At 48.1% G+C, this 20660-nt stretch overlaps 1 protein-coding gene across 1 annotated transcript in view; it reads right to left on the bottom strand.

Annotated features, from left to right (window-relative positions):
• The window catches only part of CEMIP2 (cell migration inducing hyaluronidase 2), a 67634-nt gene that overhangs the window by 33115 nt on the left and 13859 nt on the right, over positions 1 to 20660 (bottom strand). The window contains exons 2-10 of the mRNA XM_040980941.1: positions 20215 to 20559; positions 16549 to 16689; positions 14960 to 15521; positions 10078 to 10247; positions 5479 to 5667; positions 3191 to 3360; positions 1673 to 1882; positions 1171 to 1376; positions 967 to 1036 (exon numbers count right to left, since the gene is read on the bottom strand). Of these exons, the coding sequence (XP_040836875.1) occupies positions 967 to 1036; positions 1171 to 1376; positions 1673 to 1882; positions 3191 to 3360; positions 5479 to 5667; positions 10078 to 10247; positions 14960 to 15521; positions 16549 to 16689; positions 20215 to 20545 (2049 nt within the window). The 5' untranslated portion in view covers positions 20546 to 20559. The remainder of the gene's footprint in view (positions 1 to 966; positions 1037 to 1170; positions 1377 to 1672; positions 1883 to 3190; positions 3361 to 5478; positions 5668 to 10077; positions 10248 to 14959; positions 15522 to 16548; positions 16690 to 20214; positions 20560 to 20660) is intronic.

Genomic DNA, 20660 nt, shown 5'->3' with positions numbered 1-20660 from the left:
CAAAGCCTTGACCCTGTTCTAGGAAATGATCCAGGATGGACCTCTCCCGCCTACATATCAAAATACAAAGTTACTGCTTTGATGTCCTTGTTTATATACTCTAGTTTTCAAAATAATTACCATGATAAGGTAATAAAAGACGAATTATGTCATAAATTAGTTTTAAATCATAAATTTAAATTATGAATGTACATCTCTTCAAATGCATCTTATCATCTAAAAGTAGTTCATTTGTTGTCTTAAAAATCATCTTCACGTGTATATGTGTGTCTTAAACCAGGGTACAGCATGCTGCTTTTTGCTGCAAAAGGCCATTTGGATATTTATAACATCCTCTGCAGGCCATACAAAGTTCTCAACTCAGTAACTGAATTTTGAGTCGTGCCTGTGACCCCCTCGGCAGGGTCAGCCCAAAGGATCTTGGGGGTCCTTTGTAAGGTCCTCAGGCTGGTGTTGGCCCAAGCCAATGGTTAACTCCTGACAGGTTGTTAGGTGGGCTGCCTCACTCAGGGATGGCATTTCCAAGCCGAGATGACGCTGTGTGTAACAAGAGGACGTGCCCCTCCACCAGGACAGCCATCACACCTTCCTACCCAATCCTGCATCTCTACTGAGAATATTCAAGGATTGGTTCTCCGACACTAGCAACGGAAACCCCTAACATAAGAAGCCAGAGGCATTGAACGAAGACACTAAAACGAGCCTTCAAGATGACTTAACCCTTGAAATTGCCCCACCTCTCTCCTTTCTTTGCATCTATCTTACCAGACAGACCGACAGTAACAAAGGATTCAGAGACAAAGGATTCAGATGCAATAAAAGAACCATGGTGAGCACAGAACTAAACAAGCAGCACCAGAAAGAACGTTGCGCTTCCATCCCTGGCACGTACGACATCGCATCCACGTATCTACGAGCATGAGTAAGGACACACACAGACATTGACAAAAGCTGAACAGCGGTTACCTGGGAGCCTGCAGCTGCGTTGCTGATCAGGTGATTGTTGGGATGGGCGATCCAGAAAGTTGACACAGCCCTGCAAAGCAGTGTGGAAGATTAACACTCCTCCCATGCAATCCTACCCACCAAAAACTTCCCCAAAACATCTTCCCTGCAGATCAAAGACCTGGATGCTCCCGTGTATGTGCCGCCCTCCGCCCAGTGACTCACATACAGTCGGTGGCGGGTACAGGGACATAGTTCCCAAACACTTTGTCCCGTATGCTGGTGCACATGGAGTTGTTCCGATCCGTAGGGAGGAGGGTGCCCGGCTTGGTGAGGAGCCCCAGGTTGTGGAACAAAGTATTTCTCTGTTCAACACCGTCTTCCAGAAAGAAACAATGACCCAGTGTGTCAAACCCAATGGTGTCCTTTATCTGCAGAGACACAAGTGGATCATGTCATTGGTAACAAAATGAACTTAAGGAGCAAGTACTGTTCAGCAGAGAGCCTGCTCTGCAGAAACCCAGACTGCAGTCGTCAGTGTTGGCAGAACAGGCCAAGTCAAACAGAAAGTTATATTATCTCTTAAGAGCTTCATTGAAAGCTAACAAAAGAACAGAATTCTCAATGCAGAGTAAAGCATGTGGGCAGTACATGAAGTTGAGAAATGAGGAGACTGCAGGAGCGACTGCAGGAGCGCTCACTGTTGGAGTTCGGGGACGCTCCTTACCAGCAGGCCATGGGTGCCATGCACCGTGATGCACCGGGAGAAGCTGTGATGGATGGACAGTCCGTCCACGTACGTCGCGGGCCTGTAGCCCCCCTTGGCGTCCACGTCTCCACACAGGTGGAAGTGCAGCGGGTACCGCCCCAGCTGCTGCTGACCCATGTGCTTCAGCTCCACGTGGGAAAGGTGCACTGCCGAGAAGTTCCTCAGGATCTGCATGACAAAAGCACCAGAATCCACCTGAATCCACCTGTACTTCTCAGAGCAAGGGAGCAGCAAACACGGTCACTTCCACAGAGTGTCTGAGGCAGAGCGCCTCTTCAGCAGGCGCTCTGGGCCCTGCTGTCCTGGCTCCCCATCAGCAGGCTGGCACTCGCTCCTGTCCGTAAGCACAGGCGTTCAAGAGCCACACACAGCCCCCGTGAAGGGGAGGGAGCATTCTCCAAAAGCTGCGCGCATGGCTTCTGTTCATGCGTCTCACTCTGTTCAAATATTTCGTTCACTCTTAGTTCCTCTTACTCTCATTTCTGTAACTTCTCCCCCCCCCTTTGATTAATTTAACTTCTAAAACTAGATTAATTTCTCTTCTAAAATGCCTCTGAAATTCAAAGTCTGAACATTTGAAATTTTCAACACTGGATTTTCAATCATAATTTTAAGATCTATTTTTATTGGAAAGTCAGATATACAGAGAGGAGGGAAGACAGAGAGGAAGATCTTCCATCCACTAATTCACTCTCCAAGTGGCCATAATGTCCAGAGCTGAGCCATTCGAAGCCAGGAGCCCGGGGCCTCTATCAGGACTCCCACACAGGTGTAGGGTCCCAAGGCTTTGGGCGGTCCTCAACTGCTTTCCCAGGCCACAAGCAGGGAGCTGGATGGGAAGCAGGGCTGCCAGGATTAGAATCGGCACCCATATGGTATCCCGATGTGTGCAAGGCGAGGACGTTAGCTTTCATCTGCTACACCACAGCACTGGCCCCTTTTTAAATGACTGAATCCCAGCCTGATGACCTCAATAAATGTATGACTTTTTTCTTTAGCCATATAAGATCTCCTTACAATCATTTGAAACAGCCAAAAAATGATTTTTTTAATATCCATATGTCATTCCAAAAGTTTAAAGTTGTTTTAATCAAGCATGAAGGGGTGGCTCTCTGGTGTAACAGCGAGGATACGCAGGGATTGCAGAAGTCCCGTCCGAGCACATGGGCTGGAACCCAACTCCGCTCCCCGTTCCAGCCTCCTGCGACCGTGCCCCCCGAGTGCCATCGAGGGACGGGTCAATTGCCTGGGTCCTGCCGCCCACACAGGAGCCCAACTAGCTCCCAGCTCCCAGCTTCAGTCTGATCAAGGTCCCGCTGATGGGGGCATTCGAGATTGAACCAGGGGATGGGAGAGTTCCTTCTTCCTTCCCCAGCCCTCTCTGCTGCTCAAATAAAGAAAATGAAAAATCTGAAGAAGCAACACATGTATTTAGCAGCCAGGATTTTAAAGAAATAATCAAGCCCTTTCGCCTACCAGGACATGTCCCCCAAATGTGTCATAGTCAAAGAACTGGCACTGGTTTTCCGCGTAGCACGAGTGCTCCATCTCCCCTTGGATCACAATATTCCGGGTAAGAATTCCAACCTCCGCTCGCACATCGACGCCGTCGATGATCTCCCCCATGTGCAGGAACTGAGGGGTTTCTGACGGACAGGAGCAAGAGGGATGAACATTACAACAAAGGAAACACGGAGCCTGCCTGGAGGATACGTCTCCTCAATCTACAACCCTAGGCATTGTTGACAACTTCTCTTGCTGTCCCTTTCTCCCGGGAAGCAGGCACCCACTGCCTGCACTCCCAGCACCTGCTGTGCTGTCAATTTGCAAACCCAGAGCCCTTGCTGCTTCCTGCAGGAGCCAGTCCTTCCTCCACCAGCATTCATCAGGCAAAGTCTGAGTAATAATCCCTCCTTCTCCAGGTCCTGCCCATTACGGAAGCCACTGCAGAGATTCCTCAAAGATCTAAGAGTCAATCCACCACAGGACCCAGCCAACCTGCTCCTGAAAATCTGTCCAGATAACAACAAAAGCCAGCACAGGAGGGTTAGCTTGCCCCGTCATTACAGGAGCTCATCTCAAACATGTAAGACCACCCGGGTGAAAGAAACTGTGGTATTCATACCAAATGGAATTCTACTCAACCATTAAAAAAAAAAAGACTGAAATTCTCTATTTTGCAGCAAAATGTACACAACTGGAGAGCATTATGCTCAGTGAAACAAGCCTGGTTTGTGGTAACTGACAGAGTACAACAAAATGTCAATGAGTGAGACAGATGCTGAGACGGGATTGTTGCTCAGGGCCCGTGTTTATACTTTTGAGGATTACTCCCCTTGTTATTCAGCTCATGATTACAAAGAAAGCTGAAAGTATATCCTAATAAAATTTTCATAAAAATGAAGAGAAGGTGGGAAGGAGGGAGGAGGAGGAGGGGAGCACAGCATTCTTAGGCTCTTAAGGCTCTATATTGAAGGGCCAGCATGGTGGCGCAGCACGCTAACCTTCACCCCGAAGTACGGCATGCCAAAGGGGTGTCAGTTTTTGCCCCGACTGCTCCACTTGGGGCCCACCTCTCAGCTAATGGCCTGAGAAAGCAGAGTCTGCCCCAAATCCTTGGGTCCCCGTCCTACATGGGAGACCTGGAAGAAGCTCCTGACTCCCAGCTTCGAATCAGCTCAACACTGGACCGTCAGTCCACTGGGGCGTGAATCAGTGGATAAAAGATCTCTGTCTCTCATCCTCTCTTTGTAAACTCTACCTTTCAAATAAAAATAAATAAATCTTTTTTAAAAATCTGCATGTATGATATATAAATTTGTGTCTTTTATGTAAGTAAAATTTTTAATAAATTAGTAAAGCACCAACTCGGTAATTACTGATCGGTTAATGTAAATCTAGCATTGGTTGCCATAAATGTGTAATCTTGAGTACAGAAACCAGAAAAGCCATGTGATGAATGGAACGCACTGCGCAGATGTATCAGGCTTAGGTAAGTGCCCAGGAAATGCTCGCAATCCGCCATCCCCGCAAATAGTGAGAACTCTCCTGCACTGTCTTCTTTCACAAAAAGTATTACACAAGATTATGGCAGGTAATTCTAGGGCACTTCAAAACGCTCATGGAGAAAAAGAAAGGAAAGTCTGTTGTGCCACAAAAATAGAAAAAAACTAGACTTCTTTTTTCATCATACACATTTCCCAAGAACTTTTTAAGGCCCCCTAATGCAGTCTTAAAAAAAATACTTGCTTTGGTTTCATTTTCAATATTAGTAAAATCTACTTTTTTTTTTTTTTTTGCCAAGTAGACACTTAAAAAGCACAGAATTTTCTTTTTCATCTTAGTTGAGGAAGACTTTCATTTTTAAAACACAGTTAAGCTTACTATTATCCAACAGGGGAAAATGAGTAAAGATGAAATTGAAAGGACCTTGGGAAATCAATTCAGCTAGTTCGTGTGTTTTGTTTTATTTATTTACTTATTAACAAGAAAGCTGAGAAACAAAAGCCCTCACTTGCCCGCTGCCTCACACGCAGAGCAAAAATTCTGCTCAGTGTCTACTTCTCTCAAACCCCCTTGGCCACCCGGACCTACTGCCGCGGCCTTCAGTACTGATCACCATGTCAGGTGAACGGGAGGATGGCGGCAGTGGAAGGCACCAGGGTGAGGAAGAAGATGGTGCTTGTGAATGGGAGGAAGAAGAACAAGCATCAAATCCACAAAAACCATGGGTTTCCCCAAAAGGACGCTGAGCCGTCTGTTACCTTTGACCTTGACTTGAAAGCGACTGCATTCGGGGCAGGGGACGAGTGTGAACTCCTCGGCCTGGTACATGGAATAGTCTGTGCTTGCAACCACAATGTGCTCTCCAGGCTTCCAGCTGCTAACATCGTCCAACAGATGAAGCTTCACTCCATCAACAACCTCCACCCGGAAACCGGAAAGAGAAACACCTACCGAGAAAGGGAAAAACAAGATGCATCAATAGGACCCTTTCTTTAAGCTAACATCAATCTCACTGATTCGCAAATGAAAAACTTAAGGTCAATGCAATTCAATAACCATATGGAACAATATCAAATACAAAAACGTAGAATCCTGTTCACATGGGAAGGAAGGCCCATGAGCCCCGGTCATGAAGGGGCACAAGTCCCCACTTTCACGAAAAGATTCCCACATTTCAAACCTCTTTCTGCATTTTAACAGAGTGCTCAAACTGTGCTGATGTTGTTCCCAGACCATCTTAACACATGACAAGAACGTATCACACTCAAGGCCACATTGCCAGGCCCAGAATGGTCTGCAGCGTAACTCCGCCTTGCAGCCCGATGCAAACGCAGAGAACCAGGACACAGGCGGGCTTCATGGGGAGAGCAAAGTGTGTCCCAGAAACCCTTCCTTAGTGTGCCCTCGCCCACTGTTCCTTCATCATCATTCCTCTACCCTCACGAACAACACACACTTGCTACAGTTTCCGAGCCGGGAAAGCCCACAGATCCCGGCACATTAAGGATCTTATCTAGAGAAGACTCGGTTTCTCAAAAACGACACCTGCTCTGTGGATCCTCACAACACAGGCTTTATCTGTTCTTAGTCTAAGATACTATCCACTTTTTTCTTAAATAATAAATTTAAGGAGGTTCTTTAGACTTCCCAAATATCTCTGCTAGAAGCCACCAGGCTTCAACATTCCCATGCTATTTTCTCGGTCTGAGAACTGCTTCCATGAAGCCAGTCAGACTCCGCTGGTGTCTGTGTTGACTCTGCTGCCCGGACACACAGGCACCTGCTGAATGGATGAGCACACCCCGTATATGCTTGGCACCAGGACCTGAGGTCACGTGACAGGGCGCCAGTCCAAGACAAGGTAAATTACGGAATCTGGGGACAGCTGACTCCAAGCTCCCAACGTCTCCTTTGAAGCTCCAAACCGAGGTAGAATGAGGCAAATGGGAACTACACAGCTGAGCCAGCCTCTCCATAACTCACAGGGTACTGCACTTCCTTACTCTGTGACAACCAGGTTGTGAGTTAGATAACATGGGCTAAAAGTTAATTTTATGAAAACCTGCATGAATTAGGGAAAAATTACTTGCTAACACTAATGTAAAAAAAAAATTACATTTCCAGGGTAGTTGTTTAATAAATATCTGTACTTTACTATAATTCTTCAAATTAATAATACACCACCCTAGTGGTAGCTTTTCAGATGCTTACTCTAAGAAAAAGAGACATAAGTGAAGGAACACGCCTCCCCAAGTTAGAATCATCAAAATCAGGTGTGGTTGCACAGCCAGCCAATCTTCAGTCTGCAGTGCCAGCATCCTTACGGGCACTGGTTCTAATCCCAGCAGCTCCACTTCCCATCCAACTTCCTGTTTGTGCGCTAGGAAAGCAGTCGAGGATGGCCCAAAGCCTTGGAACCCTGCACCTGCATGGGAGACCCAGAAGAAGCTCCTGGCTCCTGGTTTGGCTCAGTCTGGCCATTGTGATCATTTAGCAAGTGAATCGGTGGCAGGAAGACCTTTCTCTTTTTCTCCTTCTCTCTGTAAATCTGTTTCTCAAATAAAAAATAAAGTCCTTTTTTAAAAAAAGGCAGGGAAATTCATGCAAGAAATGAGACATAACAGAGATGTTCCCAGTCTTGAGCTAACTATTGAGATAAAACCGAACAGGGCAAATCTGGAATTCTAGTCTTCATAGACTCCAACCTAGCCTACTTTTCTACTGCTGTAAAAGCACACCAAAAGATGTGTGGCCTTATTTTTGTTTGTTTGAGTCTAGTTATGCAAGCCCCGAAAGGAATTTTATCCAAATAGTGACACTGGTAAGTCGAGCGACAGCAACAATGGCTAACAGTTGCTGGGACTTCACGTGCTCAATGACCTTTCACCAAGCCAACCGTGGGGAAACCGCCTGTTCATTCCAGCTAATGTTGCATTCATCATTCAGCAGAAGGCAAAAGGTCAGACTCTGAATAGCAGCTACAATCCAGTAGCCTTTCTCTCTGCTTTACAAATAACTAAAAATTAAAAAAACAAAAAACAACAACAAACCGTAGAGATTAGAATCGAATGTTCACTATTTTCAGAGCCCATTTTTCTCAACCTCTAATTTTACTGCCTTCCCAAGAAGGCAAGTTAAGAACAACGACAGGGCCAGCACTGTGGAAGAATGTGTTAAAGGCATGGGCTGTGATGCCGGCATCCCAAGTAGGCAGCGCTAGGTTCATGTCCCAGCTGCTCCACTTGTAAACCAGTTCCTGGCTGATGTGCCTAGGAACGCAGTGGGAAAGGGTCCAAAGGGCTGGGCTGCTGCCACCCTGCTGGGGACCTGCTACTGGAACCTGCACTGGGCACCCACTGCCACCCATGACGATCCTGTTCCAGGCACCCAGTGCCACCCATGACGATCCTGCTCCAGGCACCCAGTGCCACCACCCATGACGATCCTGCTCTGGGCACCCGGTGTCACCCATGACGATTCTCTCTCCCTGTTTCTCCCTTAGCCCACCTTTCCTCCTCTAACCCTTTCAAATGAACTTTAAAAATTAAAAAGAGAACAAAAATCATGAAAAGCCTCACTTGAGCAACAATCATTATCGCAATTTCAGATCTGCTACAAAACAAAGAGCAGTCCTTCTAAAAATTGTCAGTAAAACATCTTTTTTGTGCGACATTTCAATAATTCTGTAAAAAAAAAATTAGAAAATGAGGATTTGATTTGAAAGACTACCACTAATGTTGTCACTTTGTTTGAAGGATTCACAGGAAAGACTGGACTATTTCATAATTCCTTTTTTTTTCTCTCACCTTTAAAAAAAAAATCCTGCCCAAGATGATTTCCCATTAGCTCTCCTGAACTGCAAGGCGGAAAGGAAGTAAGTTCACTCTTCCCACTTCCTGGAGACAGCTTTCACCTGTTCCAGAAAGTGAGCCTCATGAGGCACGGCAGGCACAAACATCCCCCGACAGAGAGGTGAGGGGTGAGAGGTGAGGGGTGAGGGGTGAGAGGTGAGGAGTGAGAGGTGAGGGGTGAGAGGTGAGGGGTGAGAGGTGAGAGGTGAGGGGTGAGAGGTGAGGGGTGAGAGGTGAGGGGTGAGAGGTGAGAGGTGAGGGGTGAGAGGTGAGGGGTGAGAGGTGAGGGGTGAGAGGTGAGGGGTGAGGGGTGAGAGGTGAGGGGTGAGAGGTGAGGGGTGAGAGGTGAGGGGTGAGAGGTGAGGGGTGAGAGGTGAGGGGTGAGGGGTGAGGGGTGAGAGGTGAGAGGTGAGCTCACGTCTCCTGGAACTAGGCATCATGGGCAGTGTGCAAATGAAGACATGCTGCTGATGGGGGAAGCACTGACTGTGGGCCTGCCTGGAATCTTCTGGAAGCAGGACCACCTAACCTTTCTGAAGGATCCAGTGTCTGTCAAAAATGTTTCCCATCCACAAAGGCTCTTTGCCAGAGCAACCACGGTGGGCGTGAAGTGCCAGCAGTCCTGGAGGGGCAAAGCAAGGCCTCACCCCCAAACCGAAGAGGTGTCAGAACCAACAACTTTTGCAAACCAGAAATTCTACTAGCTTGTTGAAGACAAAAAGACTTTCTCTGTGTAATAACGATGCAAAATACAATCATTATAACCCAAGACATGTTTGCACCAGCAGGAACATAGCTGACACCAGAGCAGGTGCTGGTTCAGCAGCTGAGCTGCCGCGGAGACGCCCACACCCCATCCGGAGTGCTTGCTGGCAGTGCTGGCTCCTCTGCGGCTCCAGCGGCCCACAACGCACACCCAGGGAGGCAGCAGGCATTCGGGCGTCTGCCTTCCAAGTGGGAGACTCCAACAGTGAGCTCCCAGCTCCTGGGTCTGGTGCCCTACACCCTGGCTGTTGGATACACTGGAGGAATGAACCGAAGGAAAGATCTCTCTCCATCTCTGTCTGCCTTTCAAATAAAATTAGATCAAAATTGTAAAAAACTGCTAATAATATTTATTGGATATTTACTATAGGCACTGTGCTAAAAACAACATTTTTCACATCCAATACTCACAGCAGCCCAGCTGGTTGGTTTAGCCAACAAGAGCTAAATGGAAGAAGCTGAGCCAATCTGAAGCCAGGAGCCAAGTGCCTCTTCCGGGCCTCCCACGCGGGTGCAGGGTCCCAAGCCTTTGACCCATTCATGACTGCTTTCCCAGGCCACAAGCAGGGAGCTGGATGGGACACAAACTAGTGCCCTAATGGGATCCCAGCACGTACAAGGCGAGATCTTTAGCCACCAGGCTACCACGCCAGGCCCAATGAGACATTTCTTTAAAAAAAAAAAAAAACTCTTAATACTTACCAGGGTATCTCACAAGAGTATATGTTTGTGCTGGCCTACCTTCAATCCATTCGCTATAGGCTGTCACGGAGAACTTCTGCCCGTCCACAGTATAAAATTCTCTCTGGGCAAGAGCCTTCCCACCACTGCTATGATTTTCGTAGTTTCTCACAGATTCATTGCAAGAAGTGCTTCCCCCATCAACGACACCCACTAACGCCCAAGCCTGCCTGGAAGGAAGACAGAGAACGCGTGTTGGGTTACTTGCCAAGGCCCTGACCCAAACCGTTCACACATACGTCACATCGGGGTCACATCGGGGTGCTGTGGAACCGTTGCCTTCCTGCCTGCCCAAGCCTGTTTGCACACTGGTGTCAACTGCACACCCTGGGGTAACTGACCTCATAAGAGGAAACACACTTGTTTGCACTGTGCTCCATCAGGTGCAAGGGCTTCCTGCCTCAGCACGTACCATTCTGAAAGCTCACTCGGGCTCTGTTGTCAAGTGACTGTCACCCGCCCTCCTTCACCTTCTCTACAATCTTACAGAAATCCAGCTGCACAGTATCAAAGTTTGCAGGAAACTGAAATCAAAAGCCAAATTTATTTTGGAAATGCAAGCATAGTTCTTCATAATACGTGTTCTTCATGCCCTCTCTGAAGACTCCTGGTATGCATTAACTTAAAATTTTGTACTGGGGGCTAGCATTGTGGCACAGCTCATTAAGCTGCTACCTGTAACTGTGGCATCGCACAGCAACACTACCAGCTCAAGCCTCAGCTACTCCATTTCTGAATCAGCTGTCTGTTACTGTGCTTGGGAAAGCAGCAGAACACGATTAAGTCCCGGGGAAGCCCTGGGTGGAGCTCCATGCTCGTGGTGCTGGCTGTCCTAGTCCTCGGGAGATGGAACAAGTGAATAAAATACCTCTTCTCCCTCATCGCCCTTTCTCTGTGAGTGCACAATACTGCCTTTCGAATAAATGTGTGTGTGTGTGTGTGTGTGTGTGTGTGTGTGTGTGTGTTCTGCACAAAAATAACTTCTTGATTCCCATTTTATGTGATCCTTTCAAAATACTCCCTCTGGAACCACAGCGTGGTCATCAGAATCCCTAAAGGCTGCTGGACCCAGAATCACTGTGGCTTGCAAGTTTCCAGCCATGGAGCTGACACTGGATGCACAGCCCGCCTGCACATCCCCTCACATGGGCCCTGCACTACTTCCCGTTCCAGTTGTGGAGCTGACACTGGATGCACAGCCTGCCTGCACATCCCCTCGCATGGGGCCTGCAGTACTTCCTGTTCTAGTCAACTGCTGCTGTTAACCCTGGGGGCAGCAGGAACATCCACGTGCTTGGGTCCCTGACGTCCCCACAGGAGATCCGCTCTGAGTTCCTGGCTCCTGCATGCATTTGGGGAATGAACAGGCAGATAGGGGACTCTTCCCTCCTTTCCAAATACAGTCAAGACCACATTTTAAGATGGATACATAGCTGTTCCCAGGAGGTATGAACACGCACCACTGAGCTTGAACTCTGCAACTTTCCTAAGTATCAGAATGACTTGGAGGAGAGGGCGCACTTACATAGGCTGCTGGCCTCACCCTGCCAATGGCAGCGTGGGACCGGAGAATTGGACCAGAGAGTTCCCAAGTGATGCTCCTGCTGCCGGCCAAGGGTCCCGCAGTTAACGGAGACCTGGTTAACCGAGACTGCAATGCCATAGCCTGGAGGTCCCACGCTCTGTGAGCAGAGCCTGTCCTAAGGGGGCCCCAGGAATCAGGAGCTCTCATACTCGGCAGCTGGGGACCAGGCTGAGAAGCCCTCTGTCCCAGGCTTTAAGCCATGCAGTCGCGATCCCACAGGCCTGCGGTTGTCCATAATACACAGTTCTTCACTGAAAGCCCTCTGTTGAAAAATGCCATTTTCCTTTTGGGACTTGCCCAAGCTGTAGGCAAAATCAAAGGGAAGGGACAAGAATGAAAAGCCAGAGATGCTTGCCTTTCGGCTCCTAGTTCAAAACACGGAAAGGAAAGTGTCAACTTCCTATGTAGGAGGGAAAAAATACTGACAGTAAATGTAATCTAAGCCAGACAGATAGCTGGATGTTCACAGAGGAAAGTTAGCCAAAGCAGGCTCCCGCCCTCAGAAATCCCACCGGGGGCCCAGCACGGATTAGCTACTCTCTGGCTAACCATGCTTTCCAGCTCTACTCCTAACCCTTAATACAGGAGAAAGCATCAAATCAACACTGCCTCCAATCATTACCTGTTACTGGAGAGAGAGGGAAAAAGACAGCGTCAGAGGCTTCCTGCATTGGCCAGGACTGCCTCGGCAACTGACACTACCTCCCCAACACGGCCACTTCCCTCCTCCGCAGAAGGACAACTTCGACCGACTGGAGCGTCACCTTCCAAGGGCTCTGTCTTCATGTGCCCTGGTGACAACGTGAAAGGAAAGGGGGCTGCCCAAAGCCCACCCTCCCCGCTCCTCCAGCAGGGCAGCGCAGCAGTGGAAAGGGCACCTAGAGCCCAGCTTGGAAAGGAACCAAAAAGCCCAACTAGTCACGGTGAATGATCACACCTATCTAGAAATAACGATGGCACAAAACAGAAGCTGCGGTTCCTGGCATGACAGGATAAAAAGAAAGCAAGTAGGTCTTCTGCTAAAAAACAAACAAACAAACAAAAACCCCAGTATTTTCCACTGTTAGTTCTATACATTAATAAAAACATCTGCCTTTGTGCATCAAGAGATGAACAAATGAATATTCAAAGAAGCATTTCTTGCAAAAGACCCAGACTGGACCCGCTCAGATGTCCTCCAGGAATCTGGCGTAAAGTCACTCAACAGAAAACAGAGAGCACTGTGCCCCCCACAAATGTCACCCCAGAAAGGAAGCCAGCCCTAAACTGCTTCCAAGTCAGCAGAGGTCAACAACGGGCAAAAAGGAACTTCAGCGTATCCAAAAATTGAGAGAAGTGCCGAGTGTTTGCTAAGGAGCCCCAAGGCACCGTGGGCTGCTGGCCACACTCTATTCTATGACCCGGACGGTGTCACACAGGCATCACGCTGGGACAATAAAGGATAGAAGGCACCGTGGGCTGCTGGCCACAGTCTATTCTATGACCCGGACGGTGTCACACAGGCATCACGCTGGGACAATAAAGGATAGAAGGCACCGTGGGCTGCTGGCCACAGTCTATTCTGTGACCCGGATGGTGTCACACAGGCATCACGCTGGGACAATAAGGGATAGAAGGCACCGTGGGCTGCTGGCCACAGGCTATTCTGTGACCCGGATGGTGTCACACAGGCATCACGCTGGGACAATAAGGGATAGAAGGCACTGTGGGCTGCTGGCCACAGTCTATTCTGTGACCCGGATGGTGTCACACAGGCATCACGCTGGGACAATAAGGGATAGAAGGCACCGTGGGCTGCTGGCCACAGTCTATTCTGTGACTCGGATGGTGTCACACAGGCATCACGCTGGGACAATAAGGGATAGAAGGCACCGTGGGCTGCTGGCCACAGGCTATTCTGTGACCCGGATGGTGTCACACAGGCATCACGCTGGGACAAGTCATTAGGCTCAACATGCACTTTTCTGTCTATGTACTGTATGTTCTAAACAAAAACAACCTCTGAGTTTTTACGCATGGCATTCCCTCTGTCTAGAAAGCCTCCCTTCTCCAGGGGCTGCAGAGCACACCCCTACACTGCCTTCAGATCTCTTGCCTTTGAGAAGCTCGCACTGATTCCTCGGGTCAGTCAGGGGCTCCTTCTGTCCAGCTCCTTTTACAGTGGCATGTGTCTCCACGCGTGGTCATCACAGGTCTTTACCAAGGACGTGAAACGGGCAGGTGTTCGGCCTGGTGGCTCACACGCTGGATAAGACACCCACAGCTCACATCAGAGTGCCTGATCCATGTGCTGCTCCCAGCTTTCCCTTACGCTAATGGAAACCCCAGGAGGGGTAAGGGCTGCTCAAGTGAGAGGGGCCTGAGTTACCCACACCTTCAGCTGCTGGCTTTTGGCTTTGTGGCATGTGGGGAATAAATCAGCAGCTTAGAACCTTTCATCTCTCAAATCAATAAAAAGGATTTACAAATGAAAATAAATAATGGGTTACAATGTCTTTATCAATGTACTTATTTCTCATCATTAATTTTTGTCTTCTTATACCACAATTACTTACTTACTTACTCCTTACTCCGCAATTTTTAAACAGGTAGCATTTCATGCCAACAACCTAGCATCAAAAAAGAACTAGAATATTCAGTGTGTGGATTCTCTGCGATATTGTTTTATTAAGAACATTCAGCAGAATTAAAACTTCTGTTTTTTTTAGTTGAATGTTGAACCAGCTACTTCCTGCAGACACAGGACCACATCAGGAAATCATGAATTACAACATGGCAGACACCATAAAAGTAGAAATAAATTCTATCTGTATGAACTGCCAAGTTCTCCAACTTTTATTTCTGCCAAGATTCCACAGATCTGCACCAGTCTAACAAGCAAAATCAAAATAGCATGAAAAGAATCCCCCACCCCACCCTCAAAAAAGGAAAAAAAACACAACCCTGTGCATACTGTATCTGTTTAAGTTTTTAACACAGGTGCTGAAGCCAAGCACGGGATTTCTGCCCTCGTTGAGCTGCTTCTGTGGCAAACTGCCCTTCAACGACCTGCTTGTTCCTCAGCAGCAAATTTTCCCAAGCCCGACACTTTGATTTCACAAAGGACTTCACAGACCAAAGCCAACACCAGACTCTTTGTCTACCAACCCCTGTTCCACAATCTCACGTTCACAGCCAAGGACAACCAGAGCCACTGCGGTGGTGCCCACGGATGGTCTCACCGGGCAGGGAGCCCTGTGCTTCCCCCCCAGCGAACACCCCGAGACACAGCCGTGCCCGGTGAGGAAGAGGCCCTACCTGTAACCCAGGCCCTGGATCAGCTTACTTCCCAGCCGGTCCTGGATCACCTGGATGGTTCCTGGTAAGAGGCTTTTGGCTGCCGAATCTCCAACAGCTATGGCCACAATCCGCCCCGGCTCCTGTAACCGCAGGAACTCCTGAAGCCGCCTGCTCTCATTGTGGTATTCGTGAGTGTCAAACTTCACACTGTCCAAAATTTTGGCCGTGTCTTGGTCAATGACCCTCACGTTGAGGCCCCGGGAGAAGTCCTTCTCAAAGGTGTAGGAACCGAAAGGCAAGCCCGAGGAATGCAGCGTCCTCGCCAACAACGTCCACGTTGTCTTCTGTGCCCCGTGCAGCTCCAGTGTCCCGCCGGCTTCCACACCAATAAACTTCTGGCCAAATGTTGGCATACTTTCGCCTTCGTCTGACTTGCCGTACAAGGCAATTGTCGCTTTGGCTTTATAGCGGCATTTTTCTGCTCCAATATGAAGCGCCCCACCATCCCGGATGAGGATGTAACGAGTCCTCAGAGTGATGCTTCTGGATCCTTCTTTGTCATCCCCAAATACAAGAAGGCCTGCAGGGAACGACACCACGGTAAGCCGCCTTGTACGTCACTCTCCGAGGGGGAACACACACTTCCATAAAGCTGGGACAAAGAATTCTGGGTCCGGGAAATCAAAGTAGCTTCCAAAACACAGTCAAGAAAAACATGAAGAGCCAGCCCATGTCTGAACCTAATACAGACCTACAAGGATGAATCTTAACCCAGTCGGCTTCAAGGTAAATCACTCCTAGAAAGATATCTGAGAGTTTACACATGAGGGCACTTCCAAAGCCTCTGGGAAAACAAATAGAAAGATAATTCCAAGAGGTGGGCACTGGCCCTGAAAGTCAAGATGGTGGTTGAGACAAACTCCGCACCGGAGTGCCCGGGTCCAAGTCCCAGTGGCAGCTCCCTAGCTCCGCTTTGCTGGGATGCACACGCTTGGGAAAAGCAGACAACTTAGTAACTGGGTCCTTGATTCCCACAAGGGACACGTGACCCCCAGTTTTGGTCTGGGCCAGCTCTTACGGACATTTGGGGAGTTAATGCTTGTGTATCCGTTTCTTAAAACAGAATAATACCTGTGTGCACATACATATATGTACTCATGTGTGTATGCAAAGTTTACTTTGGTACAAAAACAATGCTGAAATCCATGAATAGTTCTTTCCGTAGTACATGCTTTTCATCAACTTTCAGAAGGAATGCCCCTCTCTGCCAATTGCAAAGATTTTGCACCAAAATAAATTTAATTCCAATTTTCTGGACATTTTTGAAATTCCCTTGCATGCTAATTTGTACTAACTCTCCCATCATTTTCCATACTTTGTTACAGAAATTTAAGTAAAAGTATCTCTTTGAAGCTGTTTTCTTACTGATAAGTCAAGTGATCTCTAAGGTTCTTGGATTTGGGGGAATTTTTCATGTCCATGGTGAAACTGACACTACATCCTAAAGATTATTCAATCTAAGAATAGTTTTCTGTGTCAGGAATATCAAATATCCACTTCATTCAGGAGCAGCCTGGCAGCTCCAACAGGCAGAAACCATCACCGACCTCCATCCTGAATGACGATGGAATCCACCGTGGCGTCTGAGGTCAGACGCAGCATGTCTCCCTCCTTAACGACAATGTGTTTCACAGACTCTTGTCCTGGATCCCAGTTCCTGAGACGAGGGTTCTGATCTGGACAGTTCTCTGTGAAAACAAATGCAGTTTATAACTGATCTGACCCAACAAAGAGGACACTGTTGGCCAAATCCAAAGACTGTTCTTATGCGTTTTGACCCTTCACTATAAGCGTGAAAATCCCAACCCTTCTCGCCCTCATAGGAACATCAAATCCTTTACTTCAACACTCGGGAAACAACACATGTTCCCTTCAAAACCAACTTGTTAGCATCCAGCTCAGGTCAAACTTCACAAGATAAAACTGAGGCTCTCCTGAGTCATCAACTCCACAAACAAATCGCTATTAGAGTAAGAGGCAAAATTATGAACAGTCCTCAGACACTGACTGGAGAGTCTGTAGAAAACTGAGCATGTTTGTGACATACTGACCAGAAGAAATGGAAATTGCTGAATAAGTATGCTAGTTTTCACAAGTTCCTTCCTGTGTACTCAAGTCTTGAGTAGGCGAGAACAGAATCTCTCTCCAAGGCCAAAGATCAAGACACATCATCATCTCCACTAACACCCTTTTCTCTAAGATTTATTTTTATGTGTTTGAGTGTTTATTCAGATTTACAGAGAGAAGGAAAGACAGAAAGATCTTCCAACCACTGATTCACTCCCCAACTGGCCACAACTGCTTGAGCTGAGCTGATGAAGCCAGGAGCCAGGAGCTTCTTCTGGGTCTCCCACTTAGGTACAGGGTCCCAAGGCTTTGGGCCATCCTTGGTTGCTTTCCCAGGCCACAAGCAGGGAGCTGGATGGGAAGTGGGGCTGCTGGGATTCGAACCAGGGCCCATATGGGATCCCAGCACATGTCAGGTGGGGACTTTGACCACCAGGCTATTGCACTGGGCCCCATGCATACTTAAAGGAAGCAAACAGCCAAAGCCATGACTTTTCAAAGATGAGGAAATGACACATTTGAGAAGCAACCCCCACAATTACTCAGCAAACAGTGATTGGAAGTTCCCCATTTATGAAATGAGGTTTTTTACTAATGCAGTCCTTGTACTAGAGTAAGAATTTGCTACTCCAACAGTTAATAATGAAACATGAAAGTAGCCTGCATTGCCACATAACTTAGAAGATGTGGGCAGGGAGGGTGGGGACAGGGAGCCTGTATTTGACCTTATGAAGAATAAGATAAATACCCATTCCCTCAGAGGTTACAGTCTAGCATAGAATGTGTGGGTGGTGGGGGAGCCACCTTGTAGTTTAGGTGTGAACAGACTCAGCACAAAGGAAGGGGCTGAGTAAGCACGGCAGCTTCCTGCAGGCGGCACTGCACGCAGACCCCAAAGGATGGATTCTCCAAGGGTCCTCCAGGCATTCATGGAAAAGATGCAGATTACTAAAAACTTACACGTGGATTTCAACATTCTTTCCTGCATCTGGGCAGGAGTTACAGCCACCCCTTCTGTTGCTAAGCACCCAGGACGCCCAGCCGGGGCTTTCCCTTGGACAGTAACTACAGTGACTGCAGGCCGAGGCAGGGCAGCCGCTCCTGCTTCCTGCAACCACTTTTTGTTTTCTTATTTAGAGGCAGATACAGAAGCAGAGATTGAGAGAGGAAAGAGACAGAAAAAATCTTGTATCCACTGGGTAATTCTCCAAATAGCCACATGCCCACAATCGCCAGAGCTGGGCGAAGCTGAAGCCAGGAGCCAGGAACTCCTCAAGTGTCCCATGTGCGTGCCAAGGTTCCAGGTGTTCGCAGGGAGTGATGAGGGCAGAGCTGGGATCTCATTCCAGGCACTCAGATATGGAGTGTGAGTGACCCGAGCAGCAGTTTAACCCACAGCCCCACCATGGACTTCTGGAGCTTTCTTCCACCTCTTTCCTAGGAGACATGCAGCAAGACTGTCCACGGTGCTGCACAAGAAGCCAACAGCCAGAACAAGCGCCGCACCAGAGACGCGGAGCCGGTTTCCATGGTGACAGAATTCCTCCTCATTGTTTCTAATTATCCCTCGGGAAAACTGTCTTCATTAGAATCATCACCAAAAGTCCCACTTCCTCCCAGGAAAATGCAGGTAACGAGTGAATGCCAGGTTGGCAGAAAGCACTGGGCGCTAGCTGGGCAGCCTCACCCTCGTGGGTGCCCACCCGTACAGCAGTGAGCGTGCAGGTAGCTGCAATGACCGCAGAGCAGCGGACCCTGAACTATTTCAATGTGCCAGATCTTTCCACTGATCATCTACACGGACGCTGCCAAAATGCAGACCTGAAAAATGCTGACTCAAGGAACTCCATCAACAACTGGAGCCATTCCGGGAATAGGAAAACATCCGTTACGGCCAGCGATCTGGCACTGACTGCCCGCCAGGACTACCAGGCCCTTCCTCCAGTTACCTGGGGCAGTGTGAACAGAAGTGGTGATCTTGGCTCTTCTGCTGGGAGAAGGGCCCACAAAGTCAACACCACAGGGCTTCCGCCTGAAGTGCAGCATCCCATATGACCACAGCCAGTTCACGTTTGGGAGGCTCCATTCTGATCTGGCTCCTTGCTCGCAGCCAGGGAAAACCAGCAGCAGAAAGCCCACGTGCTTGTGCCCTGGGCACCAATGTGGTAGACTTGGAAGAAGCTCCTGGTTCCTGGCTTCAGCCAGGCACCGTTCTCGCTATTCCAGCCAGCTGTGGAGTGAACCAGTGAAGGAATCGAACCCCCTCTCTCTCAATCTCTATCTTCCTCTCTCTCTCTCTCTGTCCATCTGTAACTTTCAAATATGTAAAGCTTACCAAAACATTCAAATAAATCAGGTGCCCGATATGAACTGCCAGGGCTTGACTCTACACCCCGAAGCCCTCTGGTTTTTAGGAAGAAGGGATGGATTCTTTGGATTTGAGGCTGATGCGCAAACTTCTTTGAAACCACTCAAAGTATTGATACCAACTTAAGAAGCAAAGACATTATAAGATATTTGAGTTAATACTGTTACACAAAAGCATTTTAAGTTCCTCGGTTGGAACTGTCTTCCATTTCAAATCTTACTATTTTTAGTCACTTACCTAAAAAATAAATCAAATCTAGCACTTAGAACAATCTATCACAAATCGTACCTACTTTTACAAAGGATGAGACTGCACTGTCTTAAAACTTCAGTAAAAGTTTTAAAGCACTGCACTCCTTCCTGGCGGGCCTGGGGTCCCATGCCAGTCCTGCTAACACACACCTGGGAGAAAGCAGCTCAGTCAAGTAAAATAAGTAAATGAAAAAAAAAATTATCTCTTGAAAAAAAGAGAATCCAAGAGACAGGGACAGACTGGGAAATGGAAAGGAAAAAATAATCCTTCAATTCTAAAATATTCAGTGCACTCCATGAACAACTGCTTTCATTCACAATAAGCTACACCTCATACTAATAACACAACTGGTAGCTATGGCCAACTCAACAGAGCAAATTTTCTACAAAGTTTTACCCGACTTCCTCCCTTGCTTTGTTCTCCAAGACTGCACTGAATGTACACGCCTGTGCACACACACAAGCATACTAACACACACACACACACACACACACACACAAGTATATACGCACAAATACACACTCACCATCCGGAGCGTATTTTGAGGATATTCCTAAAATGATGGCAAGTGCAACAAAAAATGAGAAGCTTGTTACAGCAAAGCAAATGAAAGTATTTTTGTGTCTCTTCTGTTTCCGGCTTTCTCTCTGGCTGGGCTGTTCTTCCGGCGAGAAGGCAAAGGTGGCCTGGGCTTCTCGTCTGACGGAGGTAAACTTGGCCGCAGCCTGGCTCTTTGGAGGCGGCGGGGGCCGCAGGGGGACCACCTTCCCTGGCACATAACCGGACGAGCGATGGCTGCTCCCGTTCTGAGGCTGCAGGTACGCCGGGGAGGGGCCCCTGGAACCAGCGGCATTCATGATACCCTGTCACTCTGAAAAGAGAAAGATACTGAGATTCAGAAGGCGGCTTAGTATTTTTTAATCGTAGTAAAACACCTATAACGCAAAGCTCAGTGTGCTTTCAGCTCAACAG

Source organism: Ochotona curzoniae, unplaced genomic scaffold (assembly GCF_017591425.1).
Source record: "Ochotona curzoniae isolate NIBS_2020 unplaced genomic scaffold, NIBS_Ocur_1.0 contig_3502, whole genome shotgun sequence".
Classification (NCBI taxonomy): domain Eukaryota; kingdom Metazoa; phylum Chordata; class Mammalia; order Lagomorpha; family Ochotonidae; genus Ochotona; species Ochotona curzoniae.
This window is presented reverse-complemented; position numbering and strand designations above follow the sequence as displayed.